Raw genomic sequence first — 24,937 nt, forward strand, 5'->3', positions numbered from 1 at the left:
ATTATGTTTGATTTATATATTAGAGGAAAATTTTTAAATTAAAAAATAGAGAGATTATGCAATTACTTTTACTATCTCTGCAATGTAAACTTGTGGAATAAAACTCTAACAAAATACCTATCAGATTATTTCTTTGTAGAGTCATAAATATTAATATCTATTCATAAAATACTATTAAAATACATCTATTTGATATATTAATTGATAACACGTTGATTGTTAACACATTCCATAAAAAAAATATGCTTTAATAAATAATAAATAACTTCCTTTAAATCTTTTTGCTAACTAAAAGTATTTTACATCACAAAAGGACTTGTGAAAAGGAATTCTTAAGCTTTGGTAGCTACTAACAAACAAACAAACAAACAAACAATGCGATCGACTTATCTACTCTTAGCAGCGGTGATACCATTCATCATCCTTAATATTTGGTACACAGGAATGTAAGTTGCTTTGTTGAAATCAATCAATCAAAAACTGTGGTTAATTATTCTCTGGTATCAAATGTTTAATTGTTCTCTTCTTTTTTTTCTGTATTGCTCGAGAATTATTTATGGCTAATCAAATCGTCTAATAATCCTAACAACCTTAATTTATTATAACGCTTTCCCAACATATTTATTCCAACTTGGAGTATAACATATAAGTATATACTATAAATAGATGTAATTATATCATTTTTAATAATATTTTTCATTTCATTTTATTCACAAATGTCATATGTATGCATTTATAATTTTGTTAATAAAATCTATATACGTTTCAGATGTTTATGGTGGATTATAAAAATATCTATTGTAACATATATCATTTTATTTGGTATACTACCACTCATATTTCATTACTCTTACACAGTACAAAGAAAAATACTTTTCTTAAATTTTGGTAAGTGGTTTGTCTTTTAATAAATCACCGATACCAACAAATCTATTACTTATTCTGTAAATAATAAAATAAATTTGATTTTTTAGTACATTGGCCACTTAACACAGATTTTTCAAAGCCAGAGGATCTTGGCTTGAAGGGAGTTAGGAATTTTTACTTGCATACCGATGAACATGTTAAATTAGGAGTATGGTAAATAATATGAGAAATCTAATTATTACAAAATTATTAGAAACTATTAAAAATCTATTAGAAATCTATTATTAATTATATCTAATTTACACTTTCGACTTTCGACTTTCTATTCAAGTTACGCAGGTCATTAATGATCGATAGATCATTCTGGTTTAAATGAAAAGCTCAATAAAAGGAAGCTTGATGCTTAACGTGTCGGATAATTAATGTTATTTTTATATTTACATGTATTTACATCATTGTATAATTGTTTTCAGGCATATATTGCCACAATCTTTAACAAATGATTCTTTTGTTGGAACGAACGAAGCGTTTGAAGCTTCATTGTATGACAGTAATAAGCCAGTTTTTTTATATATGCATGGAAATAGTGGAAACAGAGCAAGCAGACACAGATTAGAACTTTATAAACTTTTCCAACATTTGGATTATCATGTTATATGCTTCGATTACAGAAGTAAGTGTAAAGATTTTTTAAATTTATTCTCTGATTCATTTAATAATGTATAATCTTAAAAAATATGATATTTAGGTTACGGAGATAGCGATGAAGCAGATCTTTCAGAAATAGGTATTATCAATGATACTAAATATATTATTAAATGGGTAATGGCTAAAGTTAATGGTACCGCGCCTGTTTTTGTTTGGGGACATTCTTTGGGTACTGGGTAAGAATCGAAACATTGTTTGTAATATGTTAACACTTTGACTGCCATGCACGTTTTATATATTTTGTCGTAGAAGTCACACTTCTAAGATAAAATATAAAATAATGTAGTAGCGTCAGTAATGGATGACCCTTGTTGCTCGTTTGAAAAAGCAAATGCCAGTTACGAATTATTAATGTTGCAGTCGACTTGTTAATTATTTTAAAATATATGTTTACTATTTTTATGTATAAAATATTGTAATATGAATTCTTTGAGTATAGGGTGTCAACACATGCATTAGCATTATTATCTGCTATGGATGTAACACCTACAGGTTTGATACTCGAATCACCTTTCAATAATATCGTTGATGAAATAAGTGAACATCCATTTGCCCAGGTCTTGTTTATTTATATATTTTTAAAAATAAGCTTCGTCATTTTATTAATTTCTAATTTTTTATTTATTTTAATATAGATGTTTAAACATTTACCATGGTTCCATTGGCTAATTGTTGAGCCTTTCTATCATAATGGTTTACGGTTTGAATCGGACAAACACATTGAAAATGTTACTTGTCCTATTGTGATATTACATGCCGAAGATGATAATGTTATTCCATTTTATTTGGGTGAAAAGGTATATTTATATTATATACATGACAGAGGAAGTACTGAAATAGTTAATTAATATATATTACTATACTATATATATATATCTTTTAGTTATACAAAGCAGGATTGAAATATCATAACAATGATACGAATCAAATCAAGATGTTTCGAATAGATGCATCATATGGATTTGGACATAACTATATTTGTCGATATAAGGCATTACCAAACATAATTGAGTAAGTACATAAAATAAATATCATTTGAATTATTCTTATAATTATATTTAAAAATATAAAATACACTTTTAACCCTTTGACTGCAAACAGTGCCTGCAAATACAAAATGTTTTCTTACATCAGACACAGTATCATTGTCACATTTTGTTTTTAGGTCATTTGTAACAAAGTTACAGACAAACAAGACTGAAGAAAATATTTAATCCATCGACAGAATTGCTGTGCAATATTCCTGATGAATATTTTACTTGGTATTTTGTACATTGATAAAATGAATGCCATATGATTGATTAACATTACAAAAAAAAGTATTAATAACATTTATGCACTAATCGTAAGACATTCTATTTGCAAAATATTCATTTACAAGCATGAATATAATTATGTAAACAACAAAAACAATTCATTACATCGGTTATAAATTTATTACAAAATATTAAAACGTGCGGTTTCTAAGTAATACGGAAATTTATTTTTCTATATGTCTCAATGCAAAGTAGCTTTCTCGTGTTAACATAAGTTTAGTGTACAGGCTCAACGTTATTCATGCAAAAAAAAATAAGATGAAATCGCAAACATAATTAATACTGTGATAGTTATATTATTAACTAGAATATATCATTTTATGTATTGTCTTTATTTTATTCATCGAGCAGTAGAATTTTTTTTTCTCTCTCTTTTGTTTTAATATAATCTCAAGCAGAGTATAATTGATTCCTATAATATATACTTATATTCAACATGATTATGTACTTGTAGTTTTATTGTAGCAAAAAAATATAAATATTATATCAAATAAAATTCAACAGGAGTTTTGTTTGAATTTATTTTAATTTCAATTATAGCTTTAAAAAAAAACAGTATTTGTTAAAGTAGTTTTAACAGAAAATAAATCTTTTTTTAAAATTCGAAAAACCTGCCTCCTCATTCGAACTTTCATCTTATAAATGAGATCTTGTTCGTTAAAATCTTAAGAATTATCAAAACGTTCACCGTTGGCATAAACCCTTGTTTTTGACATTGTTAAATATGGGTAGAGAACAGCAACCTTAAAGCTTCTTTTCAACGAAACGTTAAGATGCTGTCACAATGACGTTGAACGTAACGGTCGATTTATATTATTTTTAGTAGAGTTATTATTTTTCATAACATATTCAAACGTTTTGTTGTGTATATACATATATATATATAATATTTAAATAATTTAGTCAAATTATATAATGGAAGTTATAAAAATGTATATTAATGATTGGATAGAATCTAATGCACCTACATAAACTACTATTTGCTCTAGTTTGTGTCATATGATTCTTATAAAGGAAGTTTATCTGTACTCAAGTTACAAATCTATTGATAAGGGTCAAAGTAAATATTTCCTTTGATAATAGCGTAAGTTTGACGCGATGCTTTTCGGAGTACTCGATTCCATATTGAAAATGATTAATTTATTTTTAAAATACTTTAATATATAATCATGACCATTATTAAGATCAATCATTTATTGATCGACAAGTGTATACGCAAATGTGGTTAATCAATAATTAGTTCGATTTAGTTGTGTTATTATATGTCACGCCTTTAATCTTTCTTCTTGATTGTTTACAAAATTTAAAAATTGATAACATGATTGATATTAATTCTATGTATTAAGACAATTAAATTTTAATTACATTTACAAATTGATATTTAATATTTTGAAACAAGAAGTTATTTTTATGATTACAGGCTTACTAAACAGGATGGCATATATTGTGTAGTTAAATAAATATTAAAATTGGCCTAAGACGACAAATACTTTTTACACATAATGCGTATATTACGAAGCGTATGAATCATCGAATTTGCGTAATTATGCAATGAGACATTATTAAATGACACAAGACTAAAATTAGAATATATATACATTTAGTATAACGCACACATATTTTTGATATTACAAAAGTAACGGTAACATAAAGTTAAAATATTCTACAGATTATTATATTTCTAAAGATGCATGGGACTGTCGAACTAATTTTAAATAGTGCTTTATTGTGGATATTACTGGAAGCAACGTGGACCGTGTTAGTGAGCATTTTATACAGTTTCCGTATACCTTGGATTTTTTGGGGTTCTTTGATCATATTGATTGGATTGAAACTAGTCCGAGTTCCACCTCCACGTGCAAGTATTGTGAATGAAGTACTCGGTGTGAATCCCTTTTTCATAGGAAAGGAAATACATACGACTGACAACCAGGGTGATGGAGAACGATATTGCATGTCTGTTGTAGCTCATCGTGGTGGAGGATATGATTACCCTGAGAACAGCTTGTCGGCTTTTCAAAATGTAAAATTATATGATTTAATGAATTTTTTTCTTTCATTACATTCATTTTCGTCATATTTATAGGGATACGACACACAAAGATAAATTGTACAAAATATTCCAAATGTTAGAATTCTAATATTGTTATATATATATGCACTATTAATTTATATATTCAAATTTTATTAATACATTGATGGCTTAAGTTATTATTTTCTTCATTTGATGAATTTTTAAAGCATTTTTAACATTGTGTTTATTTGTAATCCTTTTTATATCGTTTGTTTAATAAAATAAACAGTTGCTTGCTCTGGTGTGGCTTGAAAACAAATACTAATCGAGTAGTTGTAATGTTTTAAATATTTATATAACTTTTTCAATACTATAACTATTAACCATACTTATATTAAAAGAGAACGAAATACTCCAATTACTTCGTATGGCTAACAAAAATATTTTGTTTTACTATAATTAAAAAATTTAATATATCTTTTTTATATTTATACTATTTAATGTAAATTCTTAATTATATTTGTTATTTCACAGAGTAAAGATAAAGGATGTACTGCAGTTGAACTCGATTTAACTCTCACAAAAGATAACATTCCAATAGTATTTCACGATGCCAATATCGAAAGACTTACGGGTCAAAAGGGTGTAGTTAGTGAAATGACCTGGGATCAATTGAAGGAATTAGATATCACATATAATCATCCACTTAGGTATTTAATATAATCTGATTATTCTACAATATTTTTGTTTCTTTTATTCATAATGTAGTTTATTTTTTGTTTGCATCAAAGGAATAAATTTTCTGAGGGAGAAAAAATTGCATTATTCAAAGATGCATTACAAACATGTTTGAAGAATGATTTGAGAGTGATTATTGATATTAAGGAAACGAGATTAGATATAATACAAGTGATATTAGACGCTTACAAAGAAAATCCAAATTTATTTAAAAAAGCAGTTGTTTCAAGTTTTAATCCTGTGATTGTATATTTGGTACGTGTTTAACATTTATACATATCGTAAAAATTAATGCAAAAAATTGCCTTAAAACAAAAATAAGAATATATTTATTTGTTCTTATAAACAAAATTTAGATTAGAAGAAAAGAACCACGCATTGTATCGAGTTTAGCTTGGAGACCACATTACTTCTCGAGAGAATCTTATTTAGGAATAAATGGATCAGGACCATCGCGTTTCGTTAATCCATTTAAACATTTGGCAGCTTGTATAATGGACGCTCTATACGAATGGGCATTACCAAGTTTTATTTATTATATTGTAGGAATATCTATTATTCTTTTACACAAGGATATAATTAATCTGTAAGTTCACATTTATCTATAATAGTTTATTGTTGATATCGAACATTGAAATCATGTATTAAACATTTAGATAATACTCAGCATAGTTGTTAACCTTTTGACTGCAGAGCATTCAGAAATAAAACTGAATGTCTGTAGGTGCTGTTTACAATCCAAAGGGTTAATTAATTAAATATAAGAATTTAAAAATCAATTAATTTTTTTTTTAGGCGTGTAATCGAAAAATGGCATAATCGAGGAATTCGTGTGATGGCATGGACCGTCAATTTGCCATCAGAGAAATTACACTTTTATAGGCTCCTTAAAATAACGTATTTGACGGATACGTTGTTAACAGAAAAAGTATAATAATACTTTAATATTTATTCAGTATTTAACAAAATGTATGTAGTACCGATATTGTATTCTTACAATTTGACAATTTTAGCACAGAGTGCATAATATTTGATACTCTAGTCTGTTCATCGTATATCGATGAAAATGATTTTGTACATCATTTTTTAACTTATCGCTACATTTTTAACTTAAAGGAGGACATTTCGTTTTATATGCAAGACTGGGAAATATGCTCAGTATTATTTTAATCTTTTTTTGTTTTGTTTTTTGTAAATTATAATAATTAAATCTTTACAATTTTTATATTACATAAAGTAAATTCAAATATTGTATAAAATATTTTTTTTTTCGTTCGATTATTGCAGATAATATACAAAAATCTAATCATATATATATTTTATAATTTAATTCAAGTGATACCATCTTGTATATTTAAATGCATTTCAATTGAATTTAAATGTATTTACAATACAACAATTTTCTTATATATCTTTCATCAAAACGTTTTACTGTTTCATTTATTTTTACAAGGTGGTTACACTTGATTTTAAAAATTTTATATTATTACGTTTTTCATAGTCAAACGTGGACGGAAAATAATAATATAATTATTATCATTGACATGCGGAAAGTGTCTTATTCCGCTCTTTGCTTATAAAATTCTCAAACGTTAGTAGTGAGTTTAGTTCTACGAGATTCCATGCCTTCAATAAGATCAGTTAACAGATCTTCCATTTCTGTTGCTGCTCGCTTTAATTTGCAATTATCATTGACAACGTAGGACTCTGTATGCAATAAGAATACTTATTATTGTAAAACAATCATAAAATGTAAAAAAAACAGAAGTACGAGTAGAAATACAAATAACATATAATTTTCTTATAAATTATTCATAATATTTAATATATACGATATTTTTATAACTATACTAATAATTACTGTCGTCGCATAACAATTAAAAACAAACGAAAACTGTTTTAGCGTTACTTACCTTCCAGTAAACAATCGTTTGCAACCATGTTTTGCAATCTATCTAATATATCGTTGAGATCTCCTTGAATATTTTGTAAACTACTGTGTTGCGAATGTTTATCAGGACGTTGTAAAGAAGAAGGTGTATTGTCTCTTTGAAGTCCAACGGGAGAATCGGAAATTGTTATCGGTGATTCATTACAAGCAATATTTCCTATTACAAGTTTATTCGTTTGTCTATCGTCTTTGTAATTTGGATCTCCGTTATTTAACCACTGAGAAAAGCCACTGTCGGGTATACTTAATTCCGATCGTTTTCCTAAATACAACACAGATGTAAAAATAATATAAAAACGTGCATCGCATATATTTTTATATTACATTTTAAGTGCATGCTATTATTATAAAGTAATCATTATTTACCTCCAATCCATGTGCTCAATTCTATACACGTGCTACTAGGTGCTTTAACAAACGTAGAACTTGTAGAAGCTTCTTCAATGCAAGTAAGACCATTCGTATCATTTTTGTCTAACGATGTATTGAAATTATTTGAGATTTGTTTTTTGTTCCTATCAGCTACATTAGACAAATGTCTTTCTAGAGTGTCTTGACGTATTATCGGACTTAATTCAAATTCTAAAGGTAAAGCTGCGACTCTTGCAGTCAGTGGAAGCATCGGCGTGCTTTGTAGACGATTAATAAATTGTGGAGGATCGTAAGGAGGATCTGCAAATAAGTATTTCTGAAAAATAAATTTAATAACGTTATTAATAGATTATCATAATATTCCTGTAAAAAATAATTTTTATTATAATCGTGTACTTTTAATATTTTTAAACGTTGTAGTTGGGACTCGATAGTAGCTCTATGACGATGAAGTCTTTCGGCTCTAGCTCCTTGAATATCAAGTAATTCTATTTGAAGTTGTTTATTTTCTTCTTCCAAATGTGTTATAATGCTTTGCAATTCCTTTTGAGGATCACTTAAAATTTTCCTTTTTATTGTACTTCTTAATGTGGAGCAATCTGATTGCTTTGTTACGCTACTGAAATATAAACGATTAGATAGAGGAAGCACATAAGCATTATCAAAAAAAATTTATAATTTATTAACAAACCTAACAGCACTTTGTTGCAATTCTTCTGGGCTCATTATAACCATTTTGGAAGGACATAATCTCAGTTTGTTTCTAATTAATTCAATAATTAATTTTGTTGCTTCGCGATTAGATGTCTACGAAAAAAAAATATTAATAAAATTTCTTATTTTTATAAGATATAAATAAAAATAACATACCTTCGCACAATACTCCCGTATTGGATGTTTTAATTTATGTTTATTGGTTGTTTTACCAAGTAAAAAACATTCTTGACATTGATGATAGCCGGTACACTTTAAGCACGAGTATTTTGGTCCTTGCACCGGTGTTATTTTACAAGAAGAACATTTAATATTATGTACAACTGAAATAATAAATTGTTTGATACAAATTCTTGAAAATATTATGTTGAACAAAGGTATGCAAAACATTATTTTAAAAATATACGCGATGCTCACTGTTTTCTGCAGATTTCATTCTATTGAACGTCGTTATCCAAACAAGTAAAGGTGGTTCTTGCATAATCCATGTAGCAAATTCAGATTCCGTAACTCCTAAACATCCTTGAGACTACAATTGAAATATAAAAGTATTAAGTATACATCAATTACATTTTATAATAAAATATTGAAATATCATATATTACCTTTTCAAAACAACTATCAATATGCAATTGAATAAGATGATATCCATAGGTCATGTTTTCTCCAAGCATTTCTGTTATTTTACATATGTTAGTTAACAATGTATGCAGACCAGCTCGGGAGAGACAAGCATTATGATCGGCCAACTGCTGATAAAGATATCCGTACTTCTCTTGCAATCTTCCACAGCTCATCAATATCAAAGCAAGTTTAACAGAAAAAACTGTAATACTTCTAGTGTTTTTTCTAAAATATTTCATACTTTTTAATATATCAATTCTTATAACAATATTAATTAATACTTACTTGTCGAAGGTACATAAAATATAATTAACGGCAAGCTTAGTTACATGGTCCATATCAAAGTCAAAGTTAGATTCTTTGCGAGCAGCAAAATAAATGTCTGAGAGAACGTCTTCTATTTCGTTTGGATCCAAGTTTACTGAATTTTCTGTTATTGATAATCTGTGACGTTCAAATACACCAGCTATTAATTCTAGCTGTACGTGTTGCACTAAAGAACCAAAAGTAAATAATTATATATTATTTACACATAAGATGTTCAAATCTTTTTTCTATTTAATATTCTACTTACTCTGAAGTTCTCTGTGTATTACTTGCATCTTAACAGCAGTTCTGTACGAAGCATAACGTATAGCGTTACAATCTTCTACAGAACGCATGGTATCCAACATTGCTATTATATTTAATGTATTCAACTAATTGAATTGTGAGAGAGAGTACATCAAATTGATATTGTTGTTAAAGTAATTGTTTTCATACTTTAAATTAATATTATATTCAAAATTGCATACATTTTTTGTTACTTTTGTTTCATAGATCAATGCAATTAATATAGCAAGTTTAATATAAAATAAAACAATATTCAAAATATATGCATCTGTATTTTTATTTTCATTATAATGTATAAAAAAACATATAATTTATGTAAATAAACATTTTAGAAAAATAGTTGAATTTACATTAACGTAATATTAGATAACTTACTTTAAGTTAATCCAATAATACAGTTGTGCATATACTTTGATATATTTTAAATGTTGAAAGTAAACAAAAAAACGCCTACGTAAAAGTCATAGAATAAATAATATAAAGAGAGTGGCGCTGGAAATCAATCCGATGAATACGATATATATATATATATATAACATCTTTGCTTCATTGTACATAGCTTTAATATACTGTAAAAGTAACATTACGAAATAGTTAACAATATTCAATAGAAGAAATATAATTTTAAACTTAATTTCATTCATTTTTAAATATAATCTGCATAAAATAAGTAACGTTTGTTATTAGAATCTTTTTAAAATTATTTTATAGTTATACATTATATTAGCACATTGCAATATTGTAAGTTAAATTTCAAATTACTTAATAAATACGTTTGATATTATTATCATGTTCGAAACACATGAGGAAGGACAATTTAGTGATGCTGATGAAACTGAAATAACGTACGTAAATTTTCATTATTTTATTTTACTTTTGATATATATAACCTTCAAATTGATAAATATTAATATTTGATTTTATATTATTATATACTTAGAATTTCCTGATAATTATTTACTTCTAATATTCATTAATTATGAACAGATCGATTAAATCAAGAGGAGCACCATTGTTTCAATGCACACTGGTCAAAGATATTGCAGAATTAACGTTAACACAAAGCGATGACGAAGAACAGTATTTCAGTGATGATAATTATTATTGGGATATAGATAATGCTGGAAATAATCGGAAAGATGTAGTCAAAAATGTAAATGCACGGAGTATTAATGCACAATCTGCTTCCAATAAGATATCTAATTATCAACCAAATGATAAATTATTTCGTCGTTATTCTAATAAGATCAATATGGAAAAATATGAAGGTCCATCACTGCCAGGACATGCTGCTAATTTTCTCATAGAAACTGACAAACGTATTAATAAGGATCGCATTAGAACTAAAGATAAACATGATCGAGCAACAGTCGAACAAGTTATGGATGCTCGTACTAAGATGATATTGTTTAAATTCTTAAATCAAGGAATAATAGGTGAAATAAATGGCTGTATTTCAACTGGAAAAGAAGCTAATGTTTATCATGCGATATCTAAAACCGGAAATGAATTTGCTATAAAAATTTACAAAACTTCTATTTTACGTTTCAAAGATCGCGATAAGTACGTAACTGGAGAATTTCGTTTTCGGCATGGATATTGTCGTCATAATCCTCGCAAAATGGTAAGGACATGGGCTGAAAAAGAAGTTAGAAATTTAACACGCATAAACCAAGCAGGTATAAACGCTCCTAAACCAATTAGATTACGTAGTCATGTATTATTAATGGAATTTATTGGTACCAATGGTTGGCCTTCGCCTAAATTGAAAGATGCTGATATCAATGCTTCAAAGTATAGAAAACTTTATACAGAATGCATCAAAATGATGTGGCAAATGTATCATAAATGTAAATTAGTTCATGCTGATTTAAGTGAATACAATATGCTCTATCGCGATGGATCTCTTGTACTAATAGATGTATCTCAATCGGTCGAACACGATCATCCTATGGCTCTCGAATTTCTTCGAAAAGATTGTACAAATATTAGTGGTTAGTCTAGAAATAAATACTAAGTCAAATGTTTTGTAATTAATTCCAATATTAATGTAATCATTTATATTTCTTTTTTAGAGTATTTTAAGAAAAATGACGTATGCGTAATGTCTGTAAAAGCATTGTTTGACTTCATAACGGATCCAACAGTGAATGAAAATAACATGGATGAGTATTTAAATATAATGTCAAGCCAAGTACATGAAAGAATAGATCAAGAAAGTTATCCCGAACAAGAAATAAACGAGCAAGTTTTCAAACAAGCTTATATACCACAAAGATTAAATCAAGTGATTGATGTAGAACGAGATATAAAACTTGCTAAAACAAAGAAAGAAGATTTGATTTATAAAACATTAATAGGATTGAAAGCAGATTTGTCCAAACCTAATAAAATACCTGAAGTTATAACCAAAAAATCTAAGAAAAGTATCACAGATAATAACGGAAAAGAAGAAGAAGAAGAAGAAAGAGACAGTAGTGATGATGAAAGTATATGTTCGAGTAATGTGGATTCAGACAGCGATAGCAAAGAAAGTGAAAAAAAATTTACTAATTCCGCACGTCCTCGTAATGAAAGTCCGGAGAGTAAAAAGGTTATTTATTTATTTTATCTATTACACGTTAAGTGCGGAGATAATTTCGCTTTGCTTTCCGTTCAGGCGACAAGCGACGATCATTCGGTAAAGTATCTGGTTAAATATTAAATAAGAAAGTAACACAACATTGCAATGACAAATGTGCGATTGTGTGCTTGAACTATGCGAACGGCGCAATTAATTCAGTAGAATGTATATTCGGTATAAACAAAAGAAAATCACCAATTTGTTACTACGATTCGTGTGTACTGATTTTTTAAATATGTAACGGAATATCCCATCGAATGATCGTCGTTTGCAGCCTGAACGGAAAATAGAGCACAATCAGCTCCACACTCAACATGTTAATATTGTTGACTGAGTGACGGACTAAACGCTAGTGTCGTGTTTCATTTCTGAGCGTACCATAATCAAAGAGTTCATTTTTTTATGAATTTGTTTTTATAGGCTCGGAAAAAAGCTATCAAAGAACAACAAGCTGAGAAGAGGAAAAGTAAAGTCAAAAAGCACGTAAAGAAAAGAAAAGAAAAAATACTTAAAAAGAAATAGAAACATATATTGAAACAATATTGCATCTGATATAAATGAAAAATTTATTTTATTAATAAGATTAAGTAACAAGAAATTAACAAACAGTAACGTGCAGTAAAAAGCTATAATTAATTATATATTTCTTTTAAATTTGGTTTAAATGAAGAAAGACAAAAAAAATATGAGGAAAAATTGAAAGAAAAAGAATCGACTTAAAAAGATAATTACAGCACATATTTTTTTAATAACGTAAATGACTTCCAATATAATTTATTTTCTATTAGATCGTTTCAAATATGTTGCATTAAAATTTTACAGATTATATTTACGATATTACAATACTGCTATTGCGTAATTTAAGTAAAAAATTACGCGTGAAAATGTAATTTATTTTTTATCGAATGTCATAAGTATGTATAAATATGCAATAATCTATATTTGTATATATGAATTTAATTGACTAAGCTCGATAGAATGATATGCTGAAATAAAGTAAATGTAAAAACATTAATATTTCGAAAATTATTTATTCCTATCGACTTAACATAATAAATTAATAAAATCCTTTTTGTAAAAAATCGTAATGAACCAATATAATTAAATACTAAAACATTATTAATATATCAAAAAAATTCGACTATTTCACCTAGCATTGTTTAAAGAATTTTTAATAGTTAACTTTACAACCTGTTTATTCACTTTTATTTACATAATTAATTTAATAGTTAACTTTTCACATATTTATTACACATACACATTTACATGAAAGATAAAAAATCATTATATATATTCATATGAATTCTATTATGTATGTAAATTGATTCTTTCTTGTTTTTTTAAATAGATTTATGATTATACTAGAACTCAAAGTTAACTTTCAAGTTAAGACAGCATGGTTTATTAATAATTTTTTTCATATAATTTCTTTTTATGCTCTAAAATATTCAAGTATTTTTTAACATATTCATTAATTATACTTAATAATTTTTGTAATTAGCATATGCCTAAATGTGTATGTGTTGAGAAACATTTATAAATGCATGTAAGTAACTATTTGCTGTGCGTGTAGAAAATTGTCGACTCACATTCCTGAAATATTTTTGGTTATCGTTTAATCATATCTGTAAAAATAAAACAAATATTAGCATTTAGTGTTTCAATAGTAATTTTTTAACGTAAGTAATTTGATTAGTTTTACTATATCTTATATCAGTAACTTTTAACGCACGCGTGTTAGATGTTTAGCATATTTTTTACGTAATAACCACAAAAAAGATGGCTACCTAAAAAATAAAATGAGTAAATTCTTTATCTCTTTTTTCTTTTTTTTTCTTTTGCAGTTTCGTGTTTCTATAGTTCTTTCATCAAATAGATCAGAGAAAAAGAATTCTAACTTTAAGATTTTACTTTGTATTTCTTCATTTTTTTATATGATCGATATTCGTACAATTTGTAATACAAAATGAGGAAAATAATATATTCATTGCCGCGACTTAATCAATTTATTTGTATATTCTCTTTGATACATGTTTATAATGCATAAATATATGTCTCTTCTTTTTATTGTATCTTATACATACTCATATGAGGCAAAAAAAATGTCTAATAATAGAAATGTATTATTAATATTAATCATAGGAAATACGTATAAATATAGAAAAAGATCGTATACAAAAGCTATTAAACGTAGTATTCCAAATTCTTGTCGTGTTGTAATCCAGTATGCGAGTTATCTTTCCTGTTTAAGAAAACACAAGGAAAATGAAAAAAAATATTATCATTATAATGTATTCCTTAGAACATGAAATTAAGATAGGAGTGGGTCCACATATGGATGAAAAAGAAAAAAAGATTCAACCGAAATGTATGTAAACTCCAAAAAAACTTTTAGGATTCGACTAAAATGTGGAAGAGGTTGTGAGAATTTGTACGCATGCGCGAGTAGAAACATTACGTTGCTTGATAAAATGTATGGAAAAACGGGCATATATTAATTACATAACATCAATATGACACTTACACGTCAATTAATATATTCTTTACCAGATTAATTGAGAAGATTTACATATATTAAATATTTAATAAAATGAAGATTTGAAAATATTACGTACGTACGAGAAGAAGCGGCAACGTCGCATGTTGCTTCTTCGAAGTGCAACATTGCAGTTATATGGTAAAGAGGTATAGAAGTGTGTTTCGTTCTTGGGATATTTGTTATAAACATACGTTTTCTAAACGCAGGTTATATGTGCATCATTGACTACAATCTACTACGCAATATCGTGACGTAAGTTAACATATAACACTATGATTTATAATATTAGTATAAATGGGATCCTCCATTTTTAAAATAATCACTATACATATTCGGAATGGTTATGGTTGGGTACAAGTGTCGGTGGAGTACATTAACCTATTCCGAATTTTGGTATTTTTCAAAAATCATTTTTATTGTAAACTCTTGTTAATTGTAACATATTAATGTATTTATTACAATATTGTAACAATATTTAATAGCGATCTTGTTAATTTTATTTCTAAAACTTTACTAACAATAATCTCAATGATATTTACTTTTTTATCAAACGAATCAGGGCCAATGACTATGGGCCTTGAGTCCCAAGTCCAGTCACAATGCCCCTAGTCATAGTCATGCACATGCATACATTGCTACATAAATCCAACTATATACATGACTATATGTATACATATGTAGGACTAATAGCAACTATTACTATTAGACTTCAAAAGCAACCATTTTAGAATTCATCAAAACGCCATCTTGTTGTCTTCTACGAAATGGTTGACACGATGATATTTTATTTCATTTTCAAACTTAAACATTGAATCTATTAATTATTCAACTATCTATTATGTTCTAATTTACTTTCGATGAAACATAATTATAGGAATTATATCGAATAGTGTCTTTTAATAGCAAAGCAATGCAATTACGTAATTACAATTATCGTGATACTTAAAATAAATACATTTTTTTAAATATTTTTGTATACGAATTTTGTTATAATAATTTTTAGTTGTTTTCTGTTTAAAATGAAACTATTTGATGCACTACATCGATTATATACTATCGATACATCATATCGATTGCATATGTAACAGGGCAACGTATTTAGAGTTGAAATGGATAACAAATTTGAATAAATATTTAATTAACAAAAAAATAGATATTTGTAGGTTAGATATAAAAAATTATACAATCAAAGTTTAAATCGAAATATAGAAATGCAAATCGATCGAATATTTGGCGAATAATCACATGATTTCTCCCACTATAGAGCTCAAATATTGTACTACTAGTACAGCGCACGTTGGTCTTATCAAAAGGCGCAGAATGTACGAGAGTGGGGTTATTCATGGACCGTTCAATAAAGAGTACGTGTCAGTTTTGTTAGGTTAAAAAGTATCAATAATTATGCTAATAAATAATTATTTTTAATTCAAAACGAATAAATAATTATTTTATTTTAATTAAAAATCATTACCATCGTAGCTTAATTATTTTCCAAGATCGTTCAATTTTGAATGTCTTAACTAATATTTTGCAAATTTAATAGTATTATAGTGTTATACATGTAGATCAATATGTATCAATAGAAAATTTAGATTATAAAATACACACACACACACATACACGTACATGCTTCATATTTTATATTTACATGTTATCTAATCTGTATAATTTGTTATTTATGCATTTAAAAAAAAACATTAGATAAATGTTTAATCGAAAAAACAATTGCAAGCATTATGCAAATTGTTTATCATATTTCGACTAATAGTAGTTTTATTTTAAAACTAAATGAATGTTCGTACTGATAGAACAAATGCTAATGTTAACAAATGTAAAAAAAAAAACATATAAAATATAAGAAATTAGTGAAACGTGTGTATGACAGAAGAAAAGTAATGTTTAAATGGAATGTCTGCTCTAAACCGGTCTACAAGTTCAAGCAATGCTATCAAGAGTCTACAAAAAGAGAAAACAGAACACAAATGGAAGGAGCAACATATTTTCGAAAGAGAAATGATTCTTTTTGGGACATCTTTATTTACATCGGGATGGATGTATCCCCCTCCATGACATAATACGTACAGCTACTACGATGAAATCGAGTTCGTGCATCTTCGGATTATTTCGTCGGGACACATCTCGGGGCCTAAGTTCAGTGATTTACGTTTCAATATTATCAAAATCCACCAAATAATAGAGTATTTTCGATACAGATTAGGCACATTTTCGAAACACTTAATGTGCTAATCGATTTGATTAGTATGTATCGATAAATAATATCTAAGTCATACATCAAAACGAATTATTCGCGATTCGTTAATGTTAATTAATGACGCGCGATGTTCTTCTTGTATGATCCTCTCAACGAAATCGTGCGTTTTGATATGTTGCTGTGATCAAAAGTGTTATTTTTTTATTCTTTTATTTTTTAAACGCGCCATAGATGTTAAGGACAGTCAAACGCGAAATAAATCAATTTCTTTTGGTCTACGATAGGTCTTGGTTGCCTATTGTTCGCCAAATGTATTACGGCTGATTAATATTAGCTTTTAGTTAAGAATTGAACACTGTATGTATTGTTGGTCCGCCATCTTGTAAATTCCACTATTTATGGGCCAGGGTCGAAGGTATAACTACCAGTTGACTGTAAGGGCCCTTTTAATATTAAACATTCGATTATCTTAAATACCCTAATTGATATTTGTCCATAAATATCACTTATTATCAGTACGATTTACTTCTATATGTATATATATATTTTACATTTTCTTAAATGACACTTAAGTCAGTCATTTGAAAACAAATGAAACAAAATTGTCTGCCCAACGTTTTTTCCCGCGCAAGTCATATGAAATGACATAAGTGGTGACATCGTGCGGTGAGCATTGATCTAATTCTTCGAAAATATTTAACTCATGCCAACTTTCTACACAATATGTTCGCTTTTAGTGATTATTAACGGATATTTTTGTTTTCTCTCTTTCTCTCTTTCTCTTTCTCGCGGTTTCATTCATCGATTTCTCCCTTATTAGTACGTAGAGTTGTGTACATAAACATGCGTAAAATAACGCGTGTTATTATTCTTTCTTTTTCAATATTATTTAATTAAAATAATAATTATGCAATAATTATAACAATTGTTATATTTTATTTTGATTCATAATGTATCGCGAAAGTTCCCTCAATTTTTGTTCTAATATATGAATGAGAATGGAAAACAATTTATGGGTTACATAAACAATGTTTTTTTTAACGCGGCATCGTATAAAAAAAATGACATTCAATGTTTATCATATCAGTGAAATGTAATTATAATTAAATAATTGTCATGCGACTAATGGGAATTATTTACAGTTATTCAAGTGTATTAGGTGAATTTAAAGATCTAGTTTCTATTTCTAAATGTTTTAATAGAATTTTCTGTCTCTTTCTCTCTCTCTCATTTTTTTCCTTAAATAATTTCAATCATTCAAAAAAAGTACTTTAAAATGTTACTGAAATATTCGTTCAAATTTTGATGGCAAGCTGTTATCAATTTGATTTATTACATTAAGTATCATTTGTCATTTATTAATATAATTGTAACATTGTTATATTTTTTTCGTTTTCCTCAAGAATATAAATATCTTTTTAGCTTTAATGGAGTATAATTTACAAATTTATATTTTAATACGTTTATTATTAATAATTATATATGTTTATATATACTATTGTAATATTATTATCTATGTGAATATATGTTGATAATAAGATTGAAATTATTTATATATTTATGATTTAATAAATAAACAAAATAGTGAATACTATTAGAATCTTAAGTTGAATTATTTTCTTTACTCTTGCGAGAAGAGATTATTATAAATATTGTAAATAATAATAATAATAATAATATTTATAATTATAATTAATAATTAATGATGTAGTATAATTGGATTATTCGCAGATAAAAGAGTAAACTGTAAAATAATAAATGGGACTGCTGTGACATTTATCTCTTTATGCACTGCCTCTCATTAAATAATGGAGACATTAAAAAATGATACACTGAATGATTCTACATCCATTGCAACCGATCATGCACACAACGCTGAAATACTAAATGTGGATGAATTGTCAAGACAAAAAGAAGATGAACTTTTATATGGGACGACAGAAGACGGAGAGGAAGAAGAAGCATTTTCTGATGATAGTTTACGTTTAAGACTTTCTGATGACGAAGCTGAAGCAGAAGACATTATTCTACCATCTACAAGTCCTAAGCTATGTGATGAAAAGACGAAAGATAAGGGTGAGTTGAAATTACGTACATATTTCTATTTCTTTTTGTTTTTGTTTTGAATACATACGCATATGAATATTCGATGATTTGTTTAATGAAAATATTCTCAAAAATTACGTTCATGCTTTTTCTAATTTTTGCTATTCTACATAGATAAGAATAGTAGTAATGAAGAATCTAATAAAAAACAACAATCCCATAATGAAGTAGATAATAGTGAAAGGAAAAATGTAAACACTGACAATGAAGAAGAAGTGGAGGTTTGGAAGTCAAGTTGTTTAGGAGAAACAAATAATCTAGTTCTAAATAGTAATAATAATGATAAATCGACTGGGGAGAAATGTAATAATGAATCAATTAATAGTCCTACTAAAACGAAAAGTAAAACAGAAAAATTAACGAAAACGAAAAGTAGGACTTGTAATACTAGTAAATACAATTGTGATGATAACAAATTAGCTGATAATTTAAGCAATTCAATTAGCAAAGAAAAAGATAAATCTTCTTTGAAAGAGAAAAATGAATATGAAGATAGCAATCAAATAAAGATTGAAGATCAAAACGAAGAAGCAGATACTAGTAAAGAAAATGATCAATGTCGAGATGACAAACAAGATTCAATGCTAAATAAGAATGAGAAAATACTGAGTAGCAATTGTAATACGGATGTCTTTACTAATAAGAAAGCATTAAGTTCAACTTCGGACGATTGTTCAACAATTGATGAACATTCCGAGGATAAAAAAAAAGTTAATAAGACAGAAACAACTATAGTAAGTAAACGCCAGGAATTTAATCAAGAGTCTTTTAAAAATGATCAAAAAGTTAGTAACGATAAATGTAATAAAAAGGTATTAGATGACGAAATCAATTTAGATCAAACTTCAAGTTCATCCGATAATAATATTTTAATATTAAAGCAAAATGAAAAATCGAATTTATCAAAAAGCTTTGAAAACAATGATCAATCAACGTCGGAAGCTTTAAATGTGAACAATGATGATATTAACGAGCCTGCAATTTCTGTTGGTGAAAGTTCTTTAACAAGTATAGGCGCATCATCAGAACAGTCGGTTGAAAAAAATATAAATGATGAGAATGAAGAAAATATCGTTGAAATTTCGAAACCGCAACGAAAAAGAAGACGATCGAGGAAGATGACCATCTTGGAACAAGATACTATTCAAGGAAAGCATGGTATGAATACTATTCTTTAATATAAAGTAATATTATTTTAATACGATTTAAGGTACATACATTTAATAGAATAATTGTTTCATGTATAGAAGGACGACAGAAAAGAAAAACTGCTAAAAATGCAGAAGAAATAATAAAAAAAAAGTTCTTGGCTCAGGATAGCGAGATAGATTCTAGTGATAATTCTGATAAAAATATAACTTTAAATCATAAAATTAATCAGGATGTGCAACCTCTTTCTCCTTCTTCTTTAAAACGTCATTCTACTGAGATTGATTTATCTGTTAATGGTAATATGAAAAAACTCAAAAGTTCTAAAGTTGAAGATTTTACCATAAATAAAGAAGAAACAAATGATATAGGAAGTCTTAATTATATAAGTAAATTATTTAGAAGGAATGCTAAGGAAAAACTACCTAAATTAAAGCAAGAGGTAAGTTATTCCAATATTCTCTTATAATGAAATATGTTAATCTAAATATGTGATCGACATATATATAAAACACATGTTTTAGGAATTGGAAGAACTATTAATACAGAAAATTGTAGAAACCATAGCAATGCGTGGTGAAATTGGAAGATTGAGAGAACAAGCGAAAATATCTGAAAAAAATCAGGAAGCAACACGAACTAGGTGTCAACAATTAGCAAAGCAAATAAAGGATTTTGAAATGGTTTTAAATCGTAATGTGGCAGATAGACGGGCAAATAATGATAAACCAGTGATACCGATAAAGATTAATCGATCTGTTGGATTACAAGTTAACTTTATTACGGTAATATATTACTATTATCGTTAATCTGTTTATTTTAATCTCTATTACTTTTTATTTATTTATTTATTTATTTATTTATTTAATAAATATTATATAGGATCATGGAATACAAAGTTTAAGACAATTACAACAAAATCCTCCAGTAAAATGTATAAATGTACCACCTACACTTACTCCTATAGTCAATGAAACAAATTCACTGAATCAAAAAAAAGGAATAAAAGTAAGGTCTCCAAGAAAAATTGAGATACCCATAGTCGCTCAACAACCTGTTACTATATCGCACAGTACAGTACAACCTCCTACATTAATTCCTGCTGTGACTCCAGCGGCTTTAGTTATGACTAAACCTATCGAATCTCAACATACTATAAATTTGCAAAATCCAACCAATAGTATTCAACAAATATTACCAAATGTACGTATCATAAATGTTATTATATTAATAATAAAAGTATTTATAATAATATATAAATATTTGACAATTAATTTAATAGCAACAACAGCCATTATCGCCACAAACTGTAGTGCTAAATGGAAAAGTTCCGCAACAACAAACAAGTCGACAAAGTACAACAACGAATGTTTCTAAAACAAATACTAATGATCTCATTGATTTAACGGATGAAGAGGAAAAAAATAAATGTACGTTTCAAAATATTTATACATGGAAATATATGGAAAAATATAGATGCTTTATTATATGATAATTGTATAACCTATTGCCTGTCTATTCTTTATAGCTACAGTAAACATGCCAAATGTGATCAAAAACACAGATAATTTAGTAAATATTAAACCGAAGACATCGAACAATTTTCCTAGAGTAATTCAAACAATCCCTGCGAATGTAGCTATATCTCAACCTAGCATCAGGGTAGTTCATACAGCAAGTCATCCAACACCAACTGCTTTAGTAGTAAGTAAATTTATGTTCTTATACATACCATCTTAATCATGGTATGTAAAAGATATTTAAAGATGTATTTCTTTTGACAGAACAATATGAATGCACCTAGATTAGCATACGTAATGCAAGGTGGAGTTGTTCCAGGAAGACAATTATTGATAACATCAAATTCTAATCAAGTATAACAATATATTTATTAATAAGATTCTCTAAATTGAATTAAAAAGATATGTGAAAATAAAGTTTTTAATTACATAATTTTCAGATAAGACCAGTAGTAAGTTCATGTAACAGACCACCATTTACAACAGTTGCATATAAAACTGGTAAATAGTATTAACATTATCATATTTCTATTTAGTTAACATCACTAGATTTTCTTTTTCTCTTTTTTCTTATTTAGGTATTTCAACAAATGCAAATGGTACTGTACGCGTACTCACAACACCGGCTGGTCCTACAAATATACAATCAAAAAGAGTGAGTTATTTAAAGATAAAATTTGTTATTTTCTCGGGAAGATTTATTCTTACAATATAAATGAACTAATTTAAATATTATTATATTTATTTTAGCACCCGGCACCTCTTCCAGACTCTCCTCACTATAGCATTAGTCCTCTTTCAAAATTGCCTCCACCAGCTCCTTCTTTGAAAATATCCAAAGTTGCAAATGGTATGTATTTTATGTAGTGCCAAATTCATTATAAAAATTGATTTATAAAAATAATCATTAAACGATGCTTTATATTTTCTAGGTATAGTGTTATCGTGGAATATGACACTTTCGGATAAATACGCAGATATAGTTAGTTACCAATTGTATGCTTATCAAGAAGTCGCAGGTGTATCTCCTAGTACGAATCTTTGGAAAAAAGTTGGTGACGTTCGAGCTCTACCACTGCCTATGGCTTGTACTCTTACTCAGGTAAATAATAATTAATAATAGAAAATAATATAATAGGGATATGCGATAATGTATATTATTTCAAATTGTTTAAATATTAGTTAAAAAGTTATAAATCGTAAATATTTTAGTTTTCAGAAGGTAACAATTATTACTTTGCTGTCAGAGCAGTTGATTCACATTCCAGGAAAGGACAATATAGTATACCTGGCAATATTTCATTGTAAAATATCAATTGAAAAAGAAATTCATATGTACACAATTTCTATTCCTTAGAACGTATTAAATATAAAAAACTACATTTGTATACATATAAAAACATACACGATCATTCATACATACACATACACATACGAGATAAAGACAAATGCTTCACAGCTCCAAATATCATATATAATTATATTATTATCAATTACTTTAATATCCTTGTCGTCTGTGCAACGAGTAATTGATAACTTGTAATTATATCAACTATATATTAATTTTGTAAAAGAATTCTCCTGTCAAAAAATTATTCTAGTCCAAATATATTCCTATTTAATTAATTAATAATACTCGTTCAAAATGATAACAACGGTAACTGGGTTTGTGGAGCATTAAAAACATGAATAAAAATAAAATCAATTGTGAAAACAGAGTGTTGAGAAAGATATTTGATAAAAGTGTTCAAAATAGGGCTTGTCATTTTTTTATTTCTTTTTATAGACAAAGTTATTTTTAAAAACTCAATAAATTTCTTTAATTTATATATACACAATTTGTGTAATCATGTGAATCTCATATTAACTATTCTATTATAGATATTGAATTAAAAATAAATCTTTAGTAGCGTAATTTGCTTAATTTTTATACAATTTAAAACTGTTTTGATACTTAATAAAAGCGTTAATATGTGTTATTGTAAACTATTTTTATTCATTTAGATCAGCGGCGTGTTAAATTATTGTATTTATATTAGCAAATATTTGTTATTTCTTCTTTGGGACGGAAACATTTGGATTCGATTAAATCTCTATTAAATGTTTTCAAAATTACAGTACCATCGATATTATTTATTAATTAAAAATTATTATGTTTAAAATGAAGTGAATACTATTTTTATCTCTGATACAAGAATTATTTGCGTTACGGATTTTACGTACCGCTGATTTAAATAATATGTAAATATCAATGTTTATATATGTGTTCTAAATAAAATTGTAATAATTATTAATAGACGTATATATATATATAATGGAGATCATACGTATATATATGATCCCATTACAATCGTAATTTGATTCTATTAATTATCATTGCAATGAATAATTGTTTGTTATTCTATTTATTTATTATTTTATATTTTTTGCGAACATTCAATTATTAAAAATATATTTCATTATTAGAAATTTGTCTTATTGTAAATTTACCTCTAAAAAGAAAATAGCCAACGAGAGTGCTTTTTTACTACGCATGCGCAAAATCATTTTTGTGCACTCACCTGATCGTGTAAACGTGAAATCTAATCGAAAACTTCGCATAAATTTTAATTCTATAAAATGACCGATTTTAAATACTTAATAGATAAAATCCGAACGAAAATATAAATACTCTTATTTTATTAAATATTCCTCCCAATTGCAAGATACATTTATATTAGTAGTCTAAAATCATATAATCGTGAAAAATACTTTTCCCCCACCCTTTTCAAGAAAAGCGCTCGCGCGCGTTCATGCATAGCTGTAACACACATAGAAATAATTTCCATAATTTTAAGGAATTCTAGAAACGAGTTTGAAACGTAAAATTTAG

At 27.2% G+C, this 24,937-nt stretch overlaps 5 protein-coding genes and 1 long non-coding RNA gene across 15 annotated transcripts in view; 4 read left to right on the forward strand and 2 right to left on the reverse strand.

Moving 5' to 3' along the window:
- Positions 1 to 3,373, forward strand: part of LOC106789503 (monoacylglycerol lipase ABHD12) — a 4,208-nt gene extending 835 nt beyond the window's left edge. Inside the window, exons 2-10 of one of the 3 annotated variants that reach the window (XM_014753763.1) lie at positions 314 to 446; positions 770 to 888; positions 975 to 1,080; positions 1,341 to 1,540; positions 1,616 to 1,751; positions 2,015 to 2,132; positions 2,211 to 2,372; positions 2,459 to 2,586; positions 2,741 to 3,373. In XM_014753763.1, the coding sequence (XP_014609249.1) occupies positions 376 to 446; positions 770 to 888; positions 975 to 1,080; positions 1,341 to 1,540; positions 1,616 to 1,751; positions 2,015 to 2,132; positions 2,211 to 2,372; positions 2,459 to 2,586; positions 2,741 to 2,789 (1,089 nt within the window). In that variant the 5' untranslated portion in view covers positions 314 to 375 and the 3' untranslated portion in view covers positions 2,790 to 3,373. Of the gene's footprint in view, positions 1 to 295; positions 447 to 769; positions 889 to 974; positions 1,081 to 1,340; positions 1,541 to 1,615; positions 1,752 to 2,014; positions 2,133 to 2,210; positions 2,373 to 2,458; positions 2,587 to 2,740 lie in introns of all 3 variants that reach the window. The other 2 variants (XM_014753764.1, XM_014753766.1) reach the window with 2 other exon arrangements.
- A 340-nt stretch (positions 3,374 to 3,713) lies between these two features.
- On the forward strand, positions 3,714 to 6,954 carry LOC106789510 (glycerophosphodiester phosphodiesterase 1). 3 transcript variants are annotated; one of them, XM_014753777.1, is made up of 7 exons: positions 3,714 to 3,975; positions 4,312 to 4,431; positions 4,561 to 4,914; positions 5,440 to 5,615; positions 5,697 to 5,898; positions 6,000 to 6,229; positions 6,439 to 6,954. In XM_014753777.1, exons 2-7 carry the CDS (start codon positions 4,414 to 4,416, stop codon positions 6,575 to 6,577), a joined length of 1,119 nt encoding a protein of 372 aa, XP_014609263.1. In that variant the 5' UTR covers positions 3,714 to 3,975; positions 4,312 to 4,413; the 3' UTR covers positions 6,578 to 6,954. The 3 variants fall into 3 exon arrangements, with proteins under 3 accessions (XP_014609263.1, XP_014609265.1, XP_014609266.1); XM_014753779.1 differs by having other exon boundaries at positions 3,819 to 3,951; XM_014753780.1 differs by lacking the exon at positions 3,714 to 3,975 and adding an exon at positions 4,215 to 4,229.
- Positions 6,411 to 10,172, reverse strand: LOC106789509 (dystrophin-related protein 2-like). 2 transcript variants are annotated; one of them, XM_014753776.1, is made up of 10 exons: positions 9,879 to 10,172; positions 9,590 to 9,797; positions 9,286 to 9,529; positions 9,098 to 9,209; positions 8,837 to 9,003; positions 8,658 to 8,773; positions 8,363 to 8,582; positions 7,961 to 8,282; positions 7,557 to 7,856; positions 6,411 to 7,350 (listed from the first exon to the last, which is right to left on the reverse strand). In XM_014753776.1, exons 1-10 carry the CDS (start codon positions 9,976 to 9,978, stop codon positions 7,229 to 7,231), a joined length of 1,911 nt encoding a protein of 636 aa, XP_014609262.1. In that variant the 5' UTR covers positions 9,979 to 10,172; the 3' UTR covers positions 6,411 to 7,228. The 2 variants fall into 2 exon arrangements, with proteins under 2 accessions (XP_014609262.1, XP_014609261.1); XM_014753775.1 differs by having other exon boundaries at positions 8,363 to 8,585.
- A 292-nt stretch (positions 10,173 to 10,464) lies between these two features.
- On the forward strand, positions 10,465 to 13,550 carry LOC106789511 (serine/threonine-protein kinase RIO1). 2 transcript variants are annotated; one of them, XM_014753782.1, is made up of 4 exons: positions 10,465 to 10,761; positions 10,904 to 11,910; positions 11,992 to 12,509; positions 12,960 to 13,550. In XM_014753782.1, exons 1-4 carry the CDS (start codon positions 10,706 to 10,708, stop codon positions 13,059 to 13,061), a joined length of 1,683 nt encoding a protein of 560 aa, XP_014609268.1. In that variant the 5' UTR covers positions 10,465 to 10,705; the 3' UTR covers positions 13,062 to 13,550. The 2 variants fall into 2 exon arrangements, with proteins under 2 accessions (XP_014609268.1, XP_014609267.1); XM_014753781.1 differs by having other exon boundaries at positions 11,992 to 13,052.
- Positions 13,551 to 13,782: 232 nt separating this feature from the next.
- Positions 13,783 to 15,319, reverse strand: LOC106789508. Its single transcript, XR_001382000.1, has 3 exons — positions 15,155 to 15,319; positions 14,327 to 14,781; positions 13,783 to 14,164 (listed from the first exon to the last, which is right to left on the reverse strand). It is a non-coding gene; the product is annotated as an uncharacterized LOC106789508 (long non-coding RNA).
- On the forward strand, positions 14,924 to 23,980 carry LOC106789507 (activating transcription factor 7-interacting protein 1). 4 transcript variants are annotated; one of them, XM_014753772.1, is made up of 15 exons: positions 14,924 to 15,216; positions 15,285 to 15,330; positions 19,022 to 19,366; positions 19,511 to 20,554; positions 20,644 to 20,987; positions 21,070 to 21,330; positions 21,428 to 21,748; positions 21,828 to 21,975; positions 22,074 to 22,249; positions 22,330 to 22,419; positions 22,506 to 22,566; positions 22,644 to 22,720; positions 22,816 to 22,915; positions 22,998 to 23,167; positions 23,278 to 23,980. In XM_014753772.1, the coding sequence occupies exons 3-15, from the start codon at positions 19,099 to 19,101 to the stop codon at positions 23,371 to 23,373; spliced, it is 3,156 nt and encodes a 1,051-aa protein (XP_014609258.1). In that variant the 5' UTR covers positions 14,924 to 15,216; positions 15,285 to 15,330; positions 19,022 to 19,098; the 3' UTR covers positions 23,374 to 23,980. The 4 variants fall into 4 exon arrangements, with proteins under 4 accessions (XP_014609258.1, XP_014609257.1, XP_014609260.1 ...); XM_014753771.1 differs by having other exon boundaries at positions 15,203 to 15,330; XM_014753774.1 differs by lacking the exons at positions 14,924 to 15,216; positions 15,285 to 15,330 and adding an exon at positions 16,882 to 17,956.
- Positions 23,981 to 24,937: the final 957 nt, after the last annotated feature.

The sequence above is a fragment of the Polistes canadensis genome, unplaced genomic scaffold, assembly GCF_001313835.1.
Source record: "Polistes canadensis isolate GaletaPanama2010 unplaced genomic scaffold, ASM131383v1 scaffold_187, whole genome shotgun sequence".
In the NCBI taxonomy this organism is placed as follows: Eukaryota; Metazoa; Arthropoda; class Insecta; order Hymenoptera; family Vespidae; genus Polistes; species Polistes canadensis.